General features: G+C 47.4%; 2 protein-coding genes across 10 annotated transcripts in view; one reads left to right on the top strand and one right to left on the bottom strand.

Annotated features, from left to right (window-relative positions):
* Positions 1 to 3: 3 nt before the first annotated feature.
* Positions 4 to 18,254, top strand: C8H1orf146 (chromosome 8 C1orf146 homolog). 4 transcript variants are annotated; one of them, XM_039484074.1, is made up of 6 exons: positions 4 to 61; positions 1,384 to 1,521; positions 9,339 to 9,432; positions 10,916 to 11,084; positions 15,691 to 15,769; positions 18,128 to 18,254. In XM_039484074.1, exons 2-6 carry the CDS (start codon positions 1,438 to 1,440, stop codon positions 18,245 to 18,247), a joined length of 546 nt encoding a protein of 181 aa, XP_039340008.1. In that variant the 5' UTR covers positions 4 to 61; positions 1,384 to 1,437; the 3' UTR covers positions 18,248 to 18,254. The 4 variants fall into 4 exon arrangements, with proteins under 4 accessions (XP_039340008.1, XP_039340012.1, XP_039340010.1 ...); XM_039484076.1 differs by having other exon boundaries at positions 9 to 61; positions 1,430 to 1,521; XM_039484077.1 differs by lacking the exon at positions 4 to 61 and adding an exon at positions 266 to 338 and having other exon boundaries at positions 1,430 to 1,521.
* The window catches only part of GLMN (glomulin, FKBP associated protein), a 37,699-nt gene continuing 36,359 nt past the window's right edge, over positions 18,249 to 19,588 (bottom strand). For all 6 annotated transcript variants that reach the window (XM_039484070.1, XM_039484072.1, XM_039484069.1 and 3 more), the window contains one exon: positions 18,249 to 19,499. In XM_039484070.1, the coding sequence (XP_039340004.1) occupies positions 19,404 to 19,499 (96 nt within the window). In that variant the 3' untranslated portion in view covers positions 18,249 to 19,403. The remainder of the gene's footprint in view (positions 19,500 to 19,588) is intronic.

Below are 19,588 nucleotides of genomic sequence, written 5' to 3'. Positions count from 1 at the left end.
TGTGCCTTGTTGTGTTCTTTAAAATAGAAGACCTGATGAGGGTGGCCTCTAACTGGGAAAGGTAGAAACATCCCCAAAGGTAGCCTGATACCAGGCCTCACATGGGACCGGGTTGAGCTTACCCACAGCTTTACAAAGCAGGCCTCACAACCCTCCTGTGAGGTAGAGCAACAGCCTCATCCCCTTTTCACAGGTGGGAGCTGAGGCACAGAGCGGTTCAGTGACTGGCAAAAGTATCACAGCAGATTGATGGCAGAGCTAGGCTGGAGGATTCAGGGCTTCCTGATGTGGCTGCCTAGGCCCCTCAACCTCCTCCCAGCTGTGTAAAGTTACCCCAGGTGAAGAGGGCATGACCTAGACATAGCTTTCAAAAATACAAATACGAACAAGGGCGATGGGTCAGCTCAGAAGCTTAGTGAGATGCACTGTGCCACGGGGGAGACCTGAGGTAACACCTTCAAAAGCACCTATGTGAAAATGGCCCAAAATGGCAAAACTGCCTTTTGAAAATGGGATTTCAGTCCCTAAAGAATGTAGGCACTTTTGAAAAATTTATCCACTGAATCATTTCATGATGGTCTCACTCCCTGTTGTGTCATGTGAAGGAAGCATACTTAGCCCTGCTACACTCCCTGCTGTGTAATTATTTTATAAAACATCAGGAAATCCTAAATTCTAAGCCAGGCTCTGCCAGCATTTCACTGGGACTTTTGCCAAGTCAGTGAACCTCTCCATAGGTTTTGGAAGGAAACTGGCTTGTTAGAAACGCTGCTGACATGTTTCAAAGCAGAGTTCTCTTTAGTCTTTCTCACCTCAGCCATTTGAATGGTAGGACAGTTGTAACAAGAAAACTGTCATAGATACAACAGATTCCTTTGGGAACAATATTTACAGTGTTTATTAACAACCACACTTGGGCAGATACAGAATATTTATATGACTTGTAAGAACATTTCTCCAAAACAGTAATACAGTAATATGAACTGATTTTTTTTTAAAAAAATTGTTAGTTCAAAGCTAACACATTAGATTTTGGATTGTGAAATCTTTGGGCAGGTGGCTCTGCCACAGACTTTATACATGACCTTGGGCAAGTCAGCTGATCTCTCTGTGCTTCAGCTCCCAATAATCTGCTTGTAGCTCTTTCTCCCACCCATGGTCTGCCTTGTGGATTTAGAGTGTAAGCTCTTCAGAGCCGGAATTATCTCTTACCCTGTGTTTGTAAATGCCCAGGGCATGCACTGTGGCCCTGATTTCAGTTGGGGTCTTTACGCACCCCTGGTGCCTTGACCAAGCACCATTAATGAGTGTCCTTTATTACAGCTGTGCTCTCTTCACTTGGTGGTTGACATTTCTGTTCTCTCTCTCTCTCTCTGTTGCTAGTTTTCTTTAAGCTTTTTGGAAAGTTTTACCAGAGATTTCATTGCAGAAGTATTAATGACTCCTGTGACAATGGCAGAAAGTGGTGGGCAGGAAAAGGCAAGATGGATCACAACAGTTATCATGAGTTCAGCTCTCCAGGTACTGTATACCAGTTATTGGTGAACTGCATAGGCACCAGCTTCGTGGATGCTCTGAGGCTGGAGCACCCACTCACCAGCAGTCCCCCTAATCAGCTCCTTCCCCTCCCCACAGCACCTCCCACCCTCTGGCAGCCATGCCAATCAGTGCCTCCCCCTGCCGCCCAGTGCCTCCCGCCTGCCATGATCAGCTCAGGAAGCGCTGGGAGAAGGAGAGAAGTAGAGTGACCAGATGTCCCGATTTTATACAGACAGTCGCAATATTCAGGGCTTTTTCTGATATAGGCGCCTATTACCCCCACACTCTGTCCCGATTTTTCACACTTGCTATCTGGTCATCCTAGGGAGGAGTGAGGGCAGGACATGTGTGGGGGTGTGGGTACAACAAAGTGAGAAGAGGTCGGGTGGGGGAGAATGGGGGCAGAGTGAGGGTAGGAGGAGGTGGGGTGGGAGTGGGGCTTTGAGGGAAAAGACGGTTACTCACCGTAGTAACTGTTGTTCTTCGAGATGTGTTGCTCCTATCCATTCCAATGTAGGTGTGCGCGCCGCGCGTGCACGGCTCTCCGGAACATTTTTACCCTAGCAACTCCGGCGGGCCGGCTGGCGCCCCCTGGAGTGGCGCCTCTATGGCGCCTGTTATATACCCCAGCCGGCCCGTCCGCTCCTCAGTTCCTTCTTGCCGGCTACTCCGACAGTGGGGAAGGAGGGCGGGTCTGGAATGGATAGGAGCAACACATCTCGAAGAACAACAGTTACTACGGTGAGTAACCGTCTTTTCTTCTTCGAGTGATTGCTCCTATGCATTCCAATGTAGGTGATTCCCAAGCCTTACCTAGGCGGTGGGGTTGGAGTGAGACGTGGCCGAGTGTAGGACCGCTGAGCCAAAGGCTGCATCGTCTCGAGACTGTTGCACCAACGCGTAGTGGGCAGCGAAGGTGTGTACCGAAGACCAGGTGGCCGCCCGACAGATGTCCTGGATGGGGACATGGGCCAGGAAGGCGGCCGAAGAAGCGTGCGCTCTGGTCGAATGAGCGGTGAGGTGGCATGGGGGGACGCGAGCAAGCTCGTAGCATGTTCGTATACATGACGTCACCCAGGATGAAATCCGCTGCGAGGATACCAGCTCGCCTTTCATGCGGTCGGCGATTGCCACAAACAACTGGGTCGAACGCCGGAAGGGCTTCGTCCGGTCAATGTAGAAAGTGAGGGCCCTGCGGACGTCCAGGGTGTGGAGCTGCTGCTCACGAGGTGAGGCGTGCGGCTTCGGGAAGAAGACCAGGAGGAAGATCTCCTGGTTGAGGTGGAAGGCCGACACCACCTTGGGGAGGAAGGCCGGGTGCGGTCGAAGCTGCACCTTATCCGCATGGAAGACGGTATACGGGGGCCCGGCCATCAGGGCGCGGAGTTCTGAGACTCGTCTGGCGGATGTAATTGCCATGAGAAAGGCCGTCTTCCAGGTGAGATAAAGCAGAGAGCATGTGGCCAGGGGCTCGAAGGGCGGTCCCATCATCTGGGCCAGAACGAGGTTCAAATCCCAGGTCGGGGCAGGAGGACGTACCGGCGGGTACAGACGGTCTAGACCTTTAAGGAAGCGGGCAACCATCGGGTGAGAGAAGACAGACCGACCTTCGATGACGGGCCGAAAGGCCGACAGAGCCGCCAAGTGCACCTTCAGGGAAGAGATCGCAAGACCTTGACCTTTCAGGTACCAGAGGTAGTCGAGGATGGTCGAGATGGGGACCAAGAATGGGTTAAGACCTCGCTGGTCGCACCAGAGCGCGAAGCGTTTCCACTTCGCGAGGTAGGTAGAGCGCGTCGAAGGCTTTCTACTTTCGAGCAGGACTTGTTGCACCGCCGACGAACAACCCCTCTCTGCGTCGGTCAACCACTCAGGAACCAAGCTGAAAGATGCAGCGACTGCAGGTTCGGGTGACAAAGCCTGCCGAGGTCCTGAGTGATGAGGTCTGGCCATAACGGAAGGGGAATGGGATCCCGAACTGACAGCTCGAGCAGCAGGGTGTACCAGTGCTGTCTCGGCCAGGCCGGAGCGACGAGTATTACGCGGGCCCTGTCCCTCCGAAGCTTGAGTAACACTCGGTGGACGAGTGGAAACGGGGGAAACGCGTAGAGGAGGGGACCCGTCCACGTCAGGAGGAACGCATCTGAAAGGGAGCCCGGAGCTCGACCTTGGTACGAGCAGAACCTGGTGCACTTCCTGTTGACCCTGGAGGCGAACAGGTCTATCTGGGGAAACCCCCACTTCTGGAAGATTGTATAAGCCACATCCGGGTGAAGGGACCACTCGTGGGAGGCGAACGACCTGCTGAGATGGTCTGCCAACGTGTTCTGCACCCCCGGCAGAAAAAACGCTTCGAGGCGAATCGAGTGGGTCACGCAAAGGTCCCATAGGAGCATCGCTTCTCTGCAGAGCGGGGAGGATCGGGCTCCGCCCTGCTTGTTTACGTAAAACATTGCTGTAGTGTTGTCCGTGTACACCGCTACAGAGCGGTCCTGGAGGTGGGCCCGAAAGGCGAGACACGCCAAGCGGATCGCTCTCAACTCCCGGACGTTGATGTGGAGGGAGAGCTCCTGGGCCGACCAGAGACCCTGGGTGTGCAGGTCGCCTATGTGAGCACCCCAGCCGAGTGCCGAGGCGTCTGTGGTCAGGGTGACCGACGGGCGAGGAGGGCGGAACGGGACCCCTGCGCAGACAACCTCCGGATCCAGCCACCAGGAGAGCGACTGGAGAGTGGGCTTCGTAACTGTAACCACCATGTCTATGCTGTCGCGGTGGGGGCGGTACACCGATGACAGCCACATCTGGAACGGGCGAAGCCGCAGCCTTGCGTTCGCGGTCACAAACGTGCACGCCGCCATGTGCCCCAGCAGGCGCAGGCAGGATCGCACCGTCGTTAAAGGGAAGGTCTGCAGGGCCCGTGTGAGCGAGACCATTGTCTCGTGCCGAGGACGAGGGAGACAGGCTCTGGCTAGATTGGAGTCGAGCACCGCTCCTATGAACTCCACCCTTTGTGCTGGAGTCAGGCTGGACTTCTCGGTATTGATAAGGAGGCCTAGTGAACGGAACAGATACCGGGTTTCGGTCACCTGAGCTGCTACCAGTTCTTGGGAACGACCACGAATCAGCCAGTCGTCGAGATACGGGTACACATGTATCCGACGACGGCAGAGGGCTGCGGCTACGACTGCCATACACTTCGTGAACACCCTCGGTGCGGTGGAAAGGCCGAAGGGCAGCACCGCAAACTGGTAGTGAGCTTCGTTGACCACGAAGCGCAGGTAGCGTCTGTGGGGGGGGGGGGTAAATTGCCACATGAAAGTATGCATCCTTCATGTCGAGGGCGGCAAACCAGTCTCCCGGATCCAAGGAAGGAATGATGGTCCCCAGGGTCACCATACGAAACCTGAGCTTGCACAGGTGTCTGTTGAGCTCCCGGAGGTCCAAGATGGGACGAAGACCTCCTTTCGCCTTGGGGATGAGAAAGTATCTGGAATAGAATCCCCTGCCCCGCCTGCTGCGAGGCACCTCCTCTATAGCACCCACGCTCAACAGAGTCTGGACCTCTTGTAGGAGGACTTGCTCGTGAGAGGGGTCCCTGAAGAGGGACGGGGAAGGTGGGTGGGAGGGAGGGGGCGAAACAAACTGCAGGCGGTAGCCGTGCTGGATGGTGTTGAGGACCCAGCTGTCGGATGTTATAGAGCACCACGCCTGGAGGAAGCGGGAAAGGCGGTTTGAAAATAATAGGGATGGATCCTGGGGGGAGAGTGGCGGGCCGTCCTCAGGTGTCCCGTCAAAAGGCCGGTTTCGGGCCCTGAGGGGCCTTGGAGGGGCCCTGGGTCTGGTTACGCCTACCCCCCGACGGCCTGCGGCGGTAGGGGGCCGTCCGGCAATTGTTAAATGGCTTAGACCTGGCCTGGGTGAAGGGCCGGTAGGGCTGCTGCCGGAAAGGCCGTCTCTGGGTGGCCGGCGTGTGCATGCCGAGCGTCCGGATAGCAATCCTCCCGTCCTTCAGGGTCTGAATTCTCGAGTCCGTCTTTTCTGAGAAGAGACCCTGTGCATCGAACGGGAGGTCCTGGAGGGTGTATTGTACCTCCGGGGGCAAGGTGGAGGATTGCAGCCAGGCAATGCGCCGCATGGTTATTCCAGACGCCATAGTTCTGGCCACCGAGTCAGCGGAGTCCAAGGCTGCCCGAATTAGGGTCCTGGAGGCCGTCCTGCCCTCGTCCAGGAGCGCCGAGAATTCCTGGCGGGAGTCTTGCGGGGTCAGCTCCAAAAATTTTCCCAGGCACCCTAAGATGTTGAAAGTGTACCTGGACAGGAGCGCCATCTGGTTCGCTATGTGAAGCTGAAGGCCACCCGCTGAATAAATTTTTCGCCCCAGCAGGTCCATGCGCCGCGACTCCTTTGATTTTGGCGCAGCGGCCGGCTGTCCATGCCTCTCCCGGTCATTTACCGATTGGACCACTAGAGAGTCCGGGGTGGGGTGCACATAGAAGTGCTCATAGCCCTTGGGCGGGACAGAGTATTTTCTCTCCACCCCTCGCACCGTGGGGGGGACTGAGGAGGGCGACTGCCAGATTGTCATATTGTTCCGCTGAATAGTGCGGATAAAGGGTAATGCCACCCGCACTGGGGCGTCCGAACCCACAACATCTGTTATAGGGTCATCGTCCTCCGTGACCTCCTCAACGGGCAGATTCATGGCCTTTGCCACACGGCGGAGAAGGTCCTGATGCACCTTCAGGTCAATAGGCGGAGGTTCAGATGTTGATGCCCCCGCCACCGCCTCGTCAGGTGAGGAGGACGAGGAGCGGCCCGGCAGCACCTCCTCGGATGTCTGCCCCGCTCCTGGGCAGTCAGGCGCCATGGACTCTGGCCCCGGTGCCGGGCCTGGTGGCAAGTTAGCCTGTTCCTGTGGAGACGGGGGGGGGCCTGCTAACCGTGGCCTCCGGCACTGAGCGCCCCGCAGGCGCCTGCCTCGGCGGCAGGGAAGGCCCTTGCTCGTGTTGGGCCCAGGGAACCCAAAATCCCCAGTGTTGGGATCCAAGGTCCCGTCCTTAAGACGCTGCCCTGAAGTCCACTGCGCTGCCCTCAGGGGAAGCGATGGAGGGCTCACGCGAGGGCCAGGGAGGAGCTGAGGCGGTTCCTGAATGCCCAGCCGAAACCTGCGTCAGGTGTCCAGCAGGTGTTGAAGGTCGGTGACGGTCATCACGTGACCTAACCGGAGAGCGGGACCTGCGTGCGGCGCGGCGCCGGGAGCTCGACCGACGGCGCCGGGAGCTCGACCGGCGGTGCCGGGAGCTCGATCTCGACGGCGATCGGCGGCGTCGGGAGCGGCTCCGGGAGTCTCGGTGCCGAAAGCGGTCACTGGAGCCGGACCGTTTGCGGTGCCGGTGACTCGGTGACCGGGACCGTTGCCGGGAGTACGACCGGTGCCGGGAGTACGACCGGTGCAGCAAATGCGAGCGGTGCCGAGACGGGGTGCGGCGTCGCGATGTTGATCGAGCTCTGGATCGGGACCGCCTCCGAGAGTAGGACCGGGATCAAGACCGAATCCTAGAGCGTCCGTCTCGCTTGTCAGGGGAAGGAGGCCGCATCATCATTGGTTTGCCCACTGACTTGAGTGCCCGCACCAGCGGTGCCGGGGGCCGGGGGCTTGGAGCTTCCGCGAGCTCGATTAGCTCCCTCGCCGTCACAAACGCCTCCAGCGTGGACGGGATCCGCAGCTCTACCTCGGTGGGTACCGGAGTTGACGGCACCGTGCACTGCCTGTGCACTGCCTCAGCCTGTACCGCTTGTGTCGGAGGCGGCTGGGCTAGCGGTCTCTGTGGATGTTTAGAAGAGACCGCCTTCGGCACCTTGTGCTTCCTTCCTGGGGAGAGGGAGCGGTGCCGGGACTTCGGTGCCGGGTGTCGAGGAGCCTCGGCACCGGAGCGGCTCGGTGCTGCCGGTGTGCTGCTCGCCGAGGAGGGCTTCGGCGCCGATGGAGTTGGCGCCAGAGGCTGGAGCGAAGCCTCCATTAGCAACTGTTTAAGGCGTGAGTCCCGCTCCTTTCTCGTCCGGGGTTTGAAGGCCACGCAGATCGGGCACTTGTCTGTTCTGTGTGCCTCCCCAAGGCAGCGAAGGCACGAATCGTGCGGGTCACTCACCGGCATGTGCCGCTGGCAAGCCGCGCAGGGCTTGAATCCCGGTGCCCCGGGCATAAGCCCGCACCGGGTGCGGAAGAAGAGGGGCTAACCCCTCTAATTCCCTATTTACACTATTATACCTAACTAACTATAAAACTATACAACTATCAAACTAACTAACGAACTATATACAGTAAGAGATGGAGAAACGCTAGGGCTGTGGAGGTAAGGGAGCACTCCACTGTTCCAACTGGCCGTCACGGGCGGTAAGAAGGAACTGAGGAGCGGACGGGCCGGCTGGGGTATATAACAGGCGCCATAGAGGTGCCACTCCAGGGGGCGCCAGCCGGCCCGCCGGAGTTGCTAGGGTAAAAATGTTCCGGAGAGCTGTGCACGTGCGGCGCGCACACACCTACATTGGAATGGATAGGAGCAATCACTCGAAGAAGAACAGGTGCAGCATCCCCGACACATTAGAAAATTGGCTCCTCAGATCAACTGCAGCAACTGATTCACTAATATTGAACCAACTGTCAAGGATTTCCAAGATTTTATAACAGGAAAATATTTTATGCAATGCTAAAGTATATAACAGATATAGGAAAATGTGTGTCACTTACCTGGTAAACCTGCTGCTACCATAGACCTACCTTTTTCTTCATGTTTTTTTCTTATGCCATTTCCCTTCATGTTTGGTATCAGTTCAGTATTTCTGCCACCTGCTGTTGTGAGTTAAATATTTTCCTAACCCATGTCTTTCTTTTTATATTGCACTGATACTATTATATGGATTTTTTTTTCAGCTGATCAATGTAAGTCATTCCAGCAAGGATGTTGTCGTCTTCTAAAATCCCCCCTGAAGACTTTATCTCTTCCATTATACAGTATTAATACTTTGGATAGATTACAGTAATAAGTTAAGAGATTCAAATATGAGTGCACAATTTTTGGTTTACAATTCAGACTCTTGAGGAGACTGAAGTCAGTCCAGAATGTGTGCGATTGTTTGAGATTTTTTTTCTAGAACACTAGAAAATTCAACCTGCAGGTTGAAAAATATGTACAAGTCCACCCCATTCTTCAGATGACATTGTTGCAGAGTGTTGTCATCTTGCTTTCCTAAGCAGTTTGTATTCTGCCATGAAGCTCCCGTGGTAAGGATGTTGTCCAGAGCAGTTTTTTCTGATCTATCTGTCCTTCAAGTCAAATGCTGACATCCATATTGATTCGTTCAAACCAGTCTACTTAATTGCAGGCAGGCAAACATCTAGTGTGTACATTTCTACTGTCTGCAAATCTTCCTTCTGTGCATCCCTTTTTAAAAACAAAGATTTGACTGTAAAATGTTGTTTGTGAAGTTTCCTTGTGTATTATGCAAGTGTTTCCTGTAACAAAATGAATGTAGACTGGCTGGAAGAGGTAAAAAACATTAGAAGATTGTCACCCCATTATTTCACACCTAAATCATTGTTGCAGCTATGCAAATATTTCATATTCTCATCAATTACGCAAAAGTTAAATTAAAATGTTTAAAGTCATTACTGCTACTGGAGTAAAAATATTTTCTAAACTAAAGGTACTAAAGACCTTTTAACAGTCAGACTCTGTTTTAAGAGTCCAATTGATATGATTGGAAGCATGTTTTAAAACACATTTTTTACATTTATTTAGAGTCATGAAATTTCAGAATCTCTACAGAGTCAACACCACAGAGTTCGATATTCAGATTCGGTGGAAAATGGATCCATGATTTTTTCTCTTTCTGGTACAGTAAATTGAATTGCAGTACATATTTCTTAAAGAACTCACCAGAAATTCTAATGGGGTATAGGAGCAGATCCTCTTGCAGTAGCACAGAGCAGACCTAAGAAACTGTACAAAAGCTGCATTGCAGAAATGTCAGACAGTTTGGAATGGTGGACGTGAAAGTGCCAAGGTATTTTCTTTTTCAAAAGGCCATTAGAAAAGAGTGGAAGTGAGGAGAGGAGGGGCTGTGAATAGAAATCAGATACTAGTTATTGCATTAAAGTGCAGTTGTACTCTGAAAAGTGACTATATAAAATGTCATCTTACTTGATAGAACAGCCCCTTATGTGTACCTAATGATTTTTGTGATTTTTTTTTAAATCTGCTGTTATTTAATCTTATTAGCTTTACTTAAGCCATTCATCTAAGAGTGACCTGAGTTGGATTCTATTCCTTCTGTGCAATAATCAAATTGTTTACTGAATTCCAGTCACACCTGAGTGAATCTAGCTGAGACAATATCACTGCACAAATATCACTAAAGCGTAATTCAGCCAGCAGAACTTTTACTACTGGTGACAATGTGTGAAAAGAAAACTAGCTTGACCTTAATCTTCTAAGTCAAATTTGCTGAGCTAGCAGTTATAAAAAAAAATTCTCTGTAAAATGAGCCAATTTGACCAGGAAATCACTGAGGCAACAAACATGAAACCCCACATTACTATTTCTACAGTTGCTTTTCAGAATAGAACAGCACCTTAAACCACTAAAGTGACATTTAGGCAAAACAGTTCTGCTTATTCTGAATCTGAAGCCTTTGCCATCAACATTGCATGGGGCATGGATAAGTTTCCACCACACCTGTCTAACCTGAGCTGCTCTTTCCATGTCCTGCATGTTGCTAAGTCTCACAAGTTTCCCTGTCTGAGGACTGTTTGACAAAGGGATTCTTTCAGTTGGCCCCTTTTGCGTGTTCCTTCAGGTGCCCAATGGCACATCTGCCATTGCAGATGCTCCTTGTTCTTAAGCTGTTCCCCACATATTTCTAGCTTCTTTTCTGCATAACTTTAGAGATAAAGGTTTGTTGAAGTTGCACTAATCTTGGCAATTGTTATAAATTCATCCCATTAAATACCTAGAATTTGTCTCTATCGTTTGTGGATTTCAAGATTTCCCATCCATATGTTAATATGGAAATAACATTTAAGTTGAAAACTTGTAGTTTGGTCTTAAATTGTAGATTTTTGATGACCAAATCTGAAGCTGGTGACTGCAGCTGCTGCTGTTCAATTTGTGACATTATTTCCTTCTGGCCATCCCCACTGGCTTGCACATTACTGCCAAGGTAGTGAATTGACTCACATTTTATATTCCTTTGCCTTCTAAAGTAATGCTTGAGTTGGGAGTTCTGCTTATTGATGACTTGGTAGTTAGAAGACTAAACCTCATTACTAGCTTGAAGTAACAAACTGAGCTTACATTGTAATCAATTTCTTCTCTAGGCATTGCATTTCTATTGGCAGACACACAAGACTTATTTAAGACAGGAGGAGAACTGTTTTTAGGAAGAACTGAGAAGTTTATAAACATTCATCGGAATAGTTTTTTGCTTTTGTCAGCTGCCTTGCATGGACCAAAAGAATGGGATTTAATGTTCAGGATACAGAAAAGGTATGTCTTTAATTGGATCAGTATTTTTATTACTAAAGAATAATGAGATGTAATATTAATGAATATTTGCACAAAGGTCCTATATACAGATTTTCAAAGGTCCTGCCAAGCTGGACACTTGCCAGACTGCTGTGAAGTGATCCAACGGCTGAATCCTCAGGTGTTTTAAGCCTCCAGAGTCTCAACAGAGCCAAGGCACTGTCTCTGTCTTAGGGTTCCTAGGCACATGCTCAGGGTTCAGAGCCTCTGTCTAGTATCCCCCTCCTGAGAGCTGCAACCTCACAGCTCATTACCCAGTCCTTAGAAACAGTGCTAAGCAGGAGCCAATTTACCATGAAACAAGCTGTGCGGTGGCATGGGGCCCCCAACAGGGGAGGTCCCACAAAATGCAGGACAAATCTCATCTGACAACCTCCCCCTGAGTCCCGGCCAGTGGCGCAACAGGGCTCAGGCAGGCAGGCTACCTGCATGCCGTGGCCGGTGACCCACGCTGCTCCCTGAAGCAGCTGGCTGCTGGCATGTCTCTGTGCACCCCTGGTGGAGGGGGAGGCGGCGCCGCCATGCACTGCCCCTGCCAGCACATGGAGACCCGCTGCCGCCCTCCCCTCAAAGGGACGCACAGAGACATGCCAGCTGCAGAGCTAAGGCGGCTCCCTGCCTGCTCTGCCTCCTGCCCTCTGCACTGCGCTGCTCCCGGAAGCAGCAGCCCTGTGGCCCCACGTGTGTGTGTGTGTGACTCCACAGCTCCCATTGCCCAGGAACTGAAGCAATGGAAGCTGCACGGGCAGCATCTGAGGGCAGCGGCGCATGGAGAGCCCCTGCTCCTGCCCCACATGGATGAGCCGCTGCCAAAGGAGTGTGTGCACCAGTTGCTTTGGGAGCCGCACCGCCCAAGGTAAGCGCTGCCTCCCTGCCCTCCTCCAACACCCTAACCTCCTGCCCCAGCCCAGAGCTCACACACAAACTTTCTCCCAGAGTCTGATCCCTCACCCCTCCCATACCCAAAGCCCCAGCCCAGAGCCCGCACCCAGCACGTAAACTCCCTCCCAAAGCCCGACCCCTGCACCCCAACCAAGGTACCTTGTTTTATTTTCATTTACTTTCCATTACTTATAATATAGGAGGAGGATGAAGGAAAAAAAGAATGAAAAACGGGTGGGGGGATAAGAGAATGTTCCAAGGGAGCGGGGGGGGGGGGGGGGAAATAAAGCTGCGCACAGGGACCCACTAACTCTAAATTTGCCATTGGTGCTAAGCCCTTAGACTTCCACCCAGAATTTAAATTCACCCCATCCCAGAACTTTAGCTGTGTGGGTCTCCTGGGCCTACAGTGTAACATATAAAACACACAGACACTTTGCACAGGATTTTAACACCATTGCTTTTTACCTAATCACATGAGAAATACTCACCTCTATACAAAAATAATAAACTGTATATGCATTTCCCTGTCTGTTTCCTCACCACTCCAGAGCACTCTTTGGGCTGGGGTCAGAGCTGTCAGGGGCATCTAGAATCCTTCTGCTGCAATGCATGGCTTGCATTCTGAAATATGGACCCTTATCTCACCTAGGCTAATCCATCCCCTTCCTCTTGCCTGTGTGTCTTCACCCGCTATGGTTTTTAGAGGCTGCCCTCAACACTTTGGCTTCTTCATCCTGTATTTTGGATTTCCCACTCTCCAACTGCCAGACACACACACACCCAACACCCCCCACCCAAAAAACAAACAAACAAAAAAAACTAGTGAGGGAAGTTGGAGAACTAGTTTCTCCCAGTATGCAGTAACTCCTCTGTTCTTCCCAAGTAAGACTTATTTAGATGCTGATAGTCCTTAACAATCTGCTCTTATTCTTGGTCTGGATACACAGACCTAGAGGCATTCCATGATACAGCAATTTTACATAGTAACAACTTCATAATATCAACCAGAATTCATAAGTGCTACAGACAGATTTCTCAAATCGTCACACAGGTGAATTTGATTTTGCTCATCTAGTGGAAAATTAGCCAGAGGCTAATGTTTGTAACATTGGCTTGTCTTATTAACAGAGAATGTGCAAAACAATGCTATCAGAATTATTTTGACATGTCACAGTCAACCTGACAGCATGGGACACTCTTGAAAGCATGACAAGTAATACGTTCTTCAATCACTTCAGTGCTACGTAATATATTTAGTTATTCTTTTTTCTAAGTTTGTAACACTGACTGGAAAATTTTGCTATTTTTCTTTAATTTCTAAAAAACCACAACTTCCCCCTGTAACAAGTCTTGTCTGCATAAAGAAATATTTAACAAATGTTTGTTCACCAGTTTTTAAAACTTACTCATAGTCACAAGGAGGGTCACAGGAGCCATAAGTATCTGAACAGCTGGCTACTTATTTGGATTAAACCTTTGATTATTCTAAAGCATTCTTATCCCATGTCACCCTGATTCTTCACATTTAGGCCATGTCTACACTACCACTTACATTGGCTAAACTTATGTCACTCAGGGTGGGAAAAAACACCCCCCTGAGCAACATAAGTTTCGCCAGCATAAGTGGTAGTGTGCATAGCGCTATGTTGGTGGGTAATAAAGGTAATAATTGGAGATATACCAATCTCCTAGAACTGGAAGGGACCTTGAAAGGTTATTGAGTCCAGCCCCCTACGTTCACTAGCAGGATCAATTTTTGTCCCAGATCCCTAAGTGGCCTCCTCAAGGACTGAACTCACAACCGTGGGTTTAGCAGGCCAATGCTCAAACCACTGAGCTATCCCTCCCCCCAGCCTCTTCTGCTGACATAGCTGCTGCTGCTTGTTGTGGGTGGTCTAATTATATCAGCAGGAGAGCTCTCTCCCGTCGGCATAGAGAGGCTACACAAGAGATCTTACAGCAGCACAGTTGTGTCGGTGGGTACAGCTGTGCCGCTGTAAGGTCTCTAGTGTAGACATAGTCTCTAGAGTATTTTAGCACTATTCTGGAAAGCAAAATCTGTGCAAGTGTTTCTAGAAGTTTAGGTTTCTAAACCTTCTTGCCTCCATTTCACTGCTAAATTCCAGCTTGAGTAACTAAAACCTATAACAGACCCTGTTGTAAAGATGTCATTGGATGTACTACTTATCAGAAGTGGTGGATTGAGAGGGGTGAAATACTAAAGTCCCATTTATCCCTAGAATAGATATTGCAGACAGAAGCACTGCAAATTTCCTGCCCCTTCATAAACTTTTGTGTGTTTAAAGTGAAATTTTTATCAGGATTATCCTCTTGTTTTGTGTATAACTGACAGGTAGCTCGTTCTGTCTGGATAGTGTGGTAACAAGGTATGGGAGTTTAGATTTAAACCGATTCCTTTTGCTCAGTGTTTTCGGACACCTGACTGTAATCTACCACCATCCTCAACAAATCCACTTGCCTACTGGCATTTTGAGAGTTAAAACTAATTCTGCAAATGGCATGGCAAAGCAGTGCTTACAGTCTCAATCCTTCCTGTGCACATAAATGCTGAAGGAGCTTGGTCTCAACCAAAGTGGAACAGGGCTTGGGGCTCTGTCACTAAGCATTCCAGAGAAAGAAGGGAGCTTCTCTCCTGTAACACCTCATAAAATACAGGAAGAAGAGGTGCCGGGGGGGGAGGGGGGTGTAAGAATAGTGTCAACCCTCCATTTGCCTTTAAAAAAATAATAATAATAATCCCAAACTCTCTGCATGCACTGCTGGGGAGTGTAGGAAGTAGGATTGGAAAATTTCTTACTGATAATTTCCTTTCTGGTAGCAATATCTCCCACAATTCTGGACATCTGGGCTGCTCCTCTCTCTATAGCTCACAGAGGCAGATCAGTGTTATGGTGCCACATGGTCTGGACACACACCCTGTGCTTCTGTTTGCTGCCAGATAAATTATTCGCAAACTGTAAAATTTGCATATAATCATTAAAAAATGTTCCAGAGATAATGAAGTACTTATGCACATTAGACCAAGGACAACAGTCATGTGGTAACAATTCCACTTAATATCTGACCCTTGACTCATGACCCATACCAGGATGGGTAGAGTTGTGGGAGATGCTGCTAGCAGGAAGGGAATTATTGGTAAGAAATTTTCTTTTCTGCAGCCCAGCATCTCCTACAATTCTGGACATCTGGGAAGTAGTGAGATATAGCGATGGTTATGAAACAAAAGTTTGGTAGGAAAGAAGTGCAGAGGAGCAAGCAGGGAGATGCTGCAGTGAAAGCTCAGGGACAATTAACCACCCCCCAGAGGTTAACTGACCTAAGGAGAAAGGGGAATGCTCCCCACTGCCCAAAAAACTAGGCAGAAAAGTTAAAATAGAAGTAGTAAGGGCAGGAGGCAAAGAAGCTGCCACTGACTGCTGCTGTGGAGGCAGAGAATCTGGCAGCAAGCAGGAGCAGAAGAGATATGGCCAGACCATGTGGTGCCAAAATACTGCCTCCATGAGATGCAGAGAGAGGACGGTAGCCAAGACATCCAGAATTGTGGGAAATGCTTGGATGGAGAAATATTATTCTGATAATGTGAGAGGGGTTTTTCAGCCTTAAGCTGTAGTGTACTGTAAATATATTTTTTAAATGTAATCATGGTTATTCTGATGTGCAGATTCCTGGGCAGTAATTTACGTGTAATTCCAGTTCATAACACTGCTGAAACAGTTAAACTCATGCTAAGTATAGCAAAGGTAAGTCTTGCGGTATATATTAACAAATATTACCCATGAAAGTTTCTTTAAAAAATACATTAATAAAAACAATGAATCACAAAATAAATTTTTTGTCCTTAACTGTTACATTGATCAGAGTCCCAACAATACCTACTGTTCTAAGAACCCAAGCCAAAGTCTGATGTTGTAGTTCAAATGTTTGTTTCAAACTATTATCAACAATAGCTTTAAAGGGTCTTATTAGCATCTATAAAGATGAATGACCAAGCTCTAGGACCTAATTCTGCTCTCACTTGCCACTGTAAATCAGGAGTGACTCCATTCATTTATTACCGTAAAACTAGCATGAAATCAAAATCAGGCTGTATATATTGAAGGTCTTCTTAAAGTAAATTATTAACCTAAAGACTATAGCAGCTTGTGGATGTCAATCAATAATAGATTTACTTGTATAACTCTATTCTATAGACTACCAACTACAACAGAGCCATTTGTGTTCTTTATATCTGTGCAACTGCCACACATCCTACATGCTTAAGTAAACAAGAATTTTCTTTGAAAAGATTAATGCATATGCAGGAATTATTTAACGATTTTTCTACAGAAATGTTGAGTCAACGTTAATTATAAGAGTATGAACAGCACTCCAATAATGTAACAAAAATAAAAGGAATAGCACAAACCAGATATTAGTTTGCATTTTATCCTTTTCATAAGTGGTCACTGTATAAAAAATTAGCATTTACCAAGTTACAATATTCTGGCATAAAATAATGCAATTATTTTCTATTCTAGAGTCTATAAAACAACTGTGGCATCTCATGTTGACATCTTAATAGTAACCACTGTACGTCAGACCTCTAGCTTTTTGTGAAATTTGTTCTGCACCATATCCTAATTCAGCCTACTGCTGATCCTATACATTTGAAACTCTCCTGCACTTGATCTGCACTAATGTCTCAATGACTTCAATGGGAGTTCCATGTAAGGGATGTTAGCATGAGTCCCAGATCTATTTATGGCCATGAAAATATAATTCTAAATCTTAAGGCCAGAACCTGGCCCCTGCTGGGGTCAACTTGCACTAGTTTGCCAGTGCAAAGCAATCACAAGCCAGTTGAATAAGCTACCTCAAGATTCCCCCATCTGGGGAATGCCAGCTGAAGTACAACATGCATAATGACTGCCATTTCACTCCTCCCTGTCCCCAGTGCAGGAGGGGTGGCCAGGGAGCAACAATATTTAGCCTATCTTTGGCAGCTGTAACAACCCCTTGTCATAACTATAAAGAGAAGGGAACAGCCCTCCTGTGTACAATACTATAAAATCCCTCCTGGCCAGAGACACGAAAATCCTTTTACCTGTAAAGGGTTAAGAAGCTCAGGTAACCTGGCTGACACCTGACCCAAAGAACCAATAAGGGGACAAGATACTTTCAAATTTTGGTGAAGGGAAGGCTTTTGTTTTTGTGCTCTTTGTTTTTGGGGTTGTTTGCTCTTGGGACTAAGAGGGACCAAACATCAATCCATGCTCTCCAAATCTTTCTGAACCAGTCTCATATTTCAAACTTGTACGTAACAGCCAAGCAAGGCGTGTTAGTTTTATCTTTATTTTCTCAACTTGTAAATGTTCCTTTTTGCTAAGAGGATTTACCTCTGTTTGCTGTAGCTTTGAACCAAAGGCTAGAGGGGGTTCCTCTGGGCTCTATGAATCTGATTACCCTGTAAAGTTATTTTCCATCCTAATTTTACAGAGATGATTTTTACCTTTCTTTCTTTAATTAAAAGCCTTCTTTTTAAGAACCTGATTGATTTTTCCTTGTTTTAAGATCCAAGGGGACTGGACTCACCAGAAATTGGTGGGGGAAAGGAGGGGGGATGGTTAAATTCTCCTTGTGTTAAGATCCAAGGAGTTGGATCGGTGTTCACCAGGAACTTGGTGAAGAAGTCTCTCAAGACTATCTAGGGAAGGGAGCTAGTATTTGGGAGCGGTGGCAGCAAAACCAGATCTAAGCTGGTAATTCAGTTTAGGAGTTCACATGCAGGTCCTCATATCTGTACTCTAAAGTCTAGAGTGGGGAAGGGACCTTGACACCCCTTGTGGGATGTTATTAGAATGTGAACAAAGCAGTCCCACAGCTGCTTTAAGTTGTGCTTTAGGATCAACCTGGCACCCCAATGCAGCTTGCCCGGTTACCTTTGTTTATCCCTCACCCCCAGATATCCAGTTTAGAGAATCTGGTCTCAGTCTCTTCGTAATTTCCAGTTGTACTATATTAAGACTAAATGATTCAGTATTTCTTTACCCAAACTATCTAATTCTCTTTTAATCAAAATATTTGTAAGTAGTATCACATATTTCTTTTTTCCTTTTAAGATCACCTGCAAACCACACATAGACAACATTCGTTACAGAATGCTAATGGCAAAAGCCCAGATCATAGACCAGAGTCCAGTTTGGAAAATGCTTCACAAGATCCAGTTGGATTGTAACTAACTTAGTACCAATTCGATTTATTCAAAACTTCTGGAGTTACATTTCTAAACAAAATACAAATGCTTTTCTTGTCTGTTCAAAAAAAATACAGCAACTGTACAAAAAATGGTCAGTTTAAAAATATTTGTGTATATAATTAATGCATTAACTGAAAATTTACATAACATTTATTGTGATATTCAATGCTATATAGTGTGAGTTATACCAAATTTGCTAACTTGGAGAAAAGTTAAGGGATTTTTTTTAAATCCTATATATGTTTTGTTTTTACAATTTGGGCAATTTAAATAAAACATCATTAAAAAGCAAGTGCCTTACCTTCAGCTTGATTGCAAAGTGATGTTATTTTCCAAAACATTTAAACACCTCTTTGGGAGCTTCTTCATAGTTAGGGAGGATAAGAATAATCGAAATGATCCTAGCGTAGATTCCCCCAAGTTCCATATATTTTAGACCATATTATGCATTAACAACTTTTGCACTGAATTGCATTCTTGTTTCTCTTTACAAAAAATATGCTTCCTGTCTTGTTTATGTATATTACCTTTCACTGTGGAAAGTTCTAAACTTATCTTGTTTTCGAAGCATGGCTTCCCCTTGTCCTCAAATCCCTATGCTCAGATCTCCAGTATGGACAGTCCTGATTCACAGTCAGTCTTTATTAATCTAGAAGTATGGTTGGCAATATTAATTGCAGTAATAATAACTAGTATTTACACATCTGCGGATCTCAAAACTTTCCAAACATTATTATTGGGTTCTAGGTAATGCAAACATAAGGGTATTTCTACACACCAAAAACATCCTCTCATCTCCAAAGGTTAATAAAATATAATTATCTTATGCCAAGCAGATGCAATTTCCAACTCTAGCAAAACTGCAGCAAACTCAATGAGAGGGTAACTTGGGATATTTTGTTGAAATTAGTACATTGTCTATTTCCATTAATCATATTCTACAGTAAAGACATGTAAAGAACATCAGTTGCAAGTATTCTAACAGCCTTTTATAAATAATTCTTCAACAGACTTGTTTAAAGCTTCATAATGTCTCTTTCAAGTAAAGTCATAATGACTAACGTCTTAATGTATTGCAAGCATTAAAAACCCACTGGATTTAGGACATCAAGTGCTTCATTTGACCGCCAATATTTATGTTATGTTATGGTTTTTATTTTCACTTCGATGAGTTCTTCTACTCGGGCCAGAACACTTTCTATTAAATCAAATGTGAAAAGAGCTGAATGTAGAACCTGAAATGTCAAGAAAAATTCTTGTTATTTATATTAGCACAATGACTTATTTTTTTCCCAGTCAGCTCTAAACGTACACGTGCCTTCAG

The sequence above is a fragment of the Mauremys reevesii genome, linkage group 8, assembly GCF_016161935.1.
Source record: "Mauremys reevesii isolate NIE-2019 linkage group 8, ASM1616193v1, whole genome shotgun sequence".
Classification (NCBI taxonomy): domain Eukaryota; kingdom Metazoa; phylum Chordata; order Testudines; family Geoemydidae; genus Mauremys; species Mauremys reevesii.
This window is presented reverse-complemented; position numbering and strand designations above follow the sequence as displayed.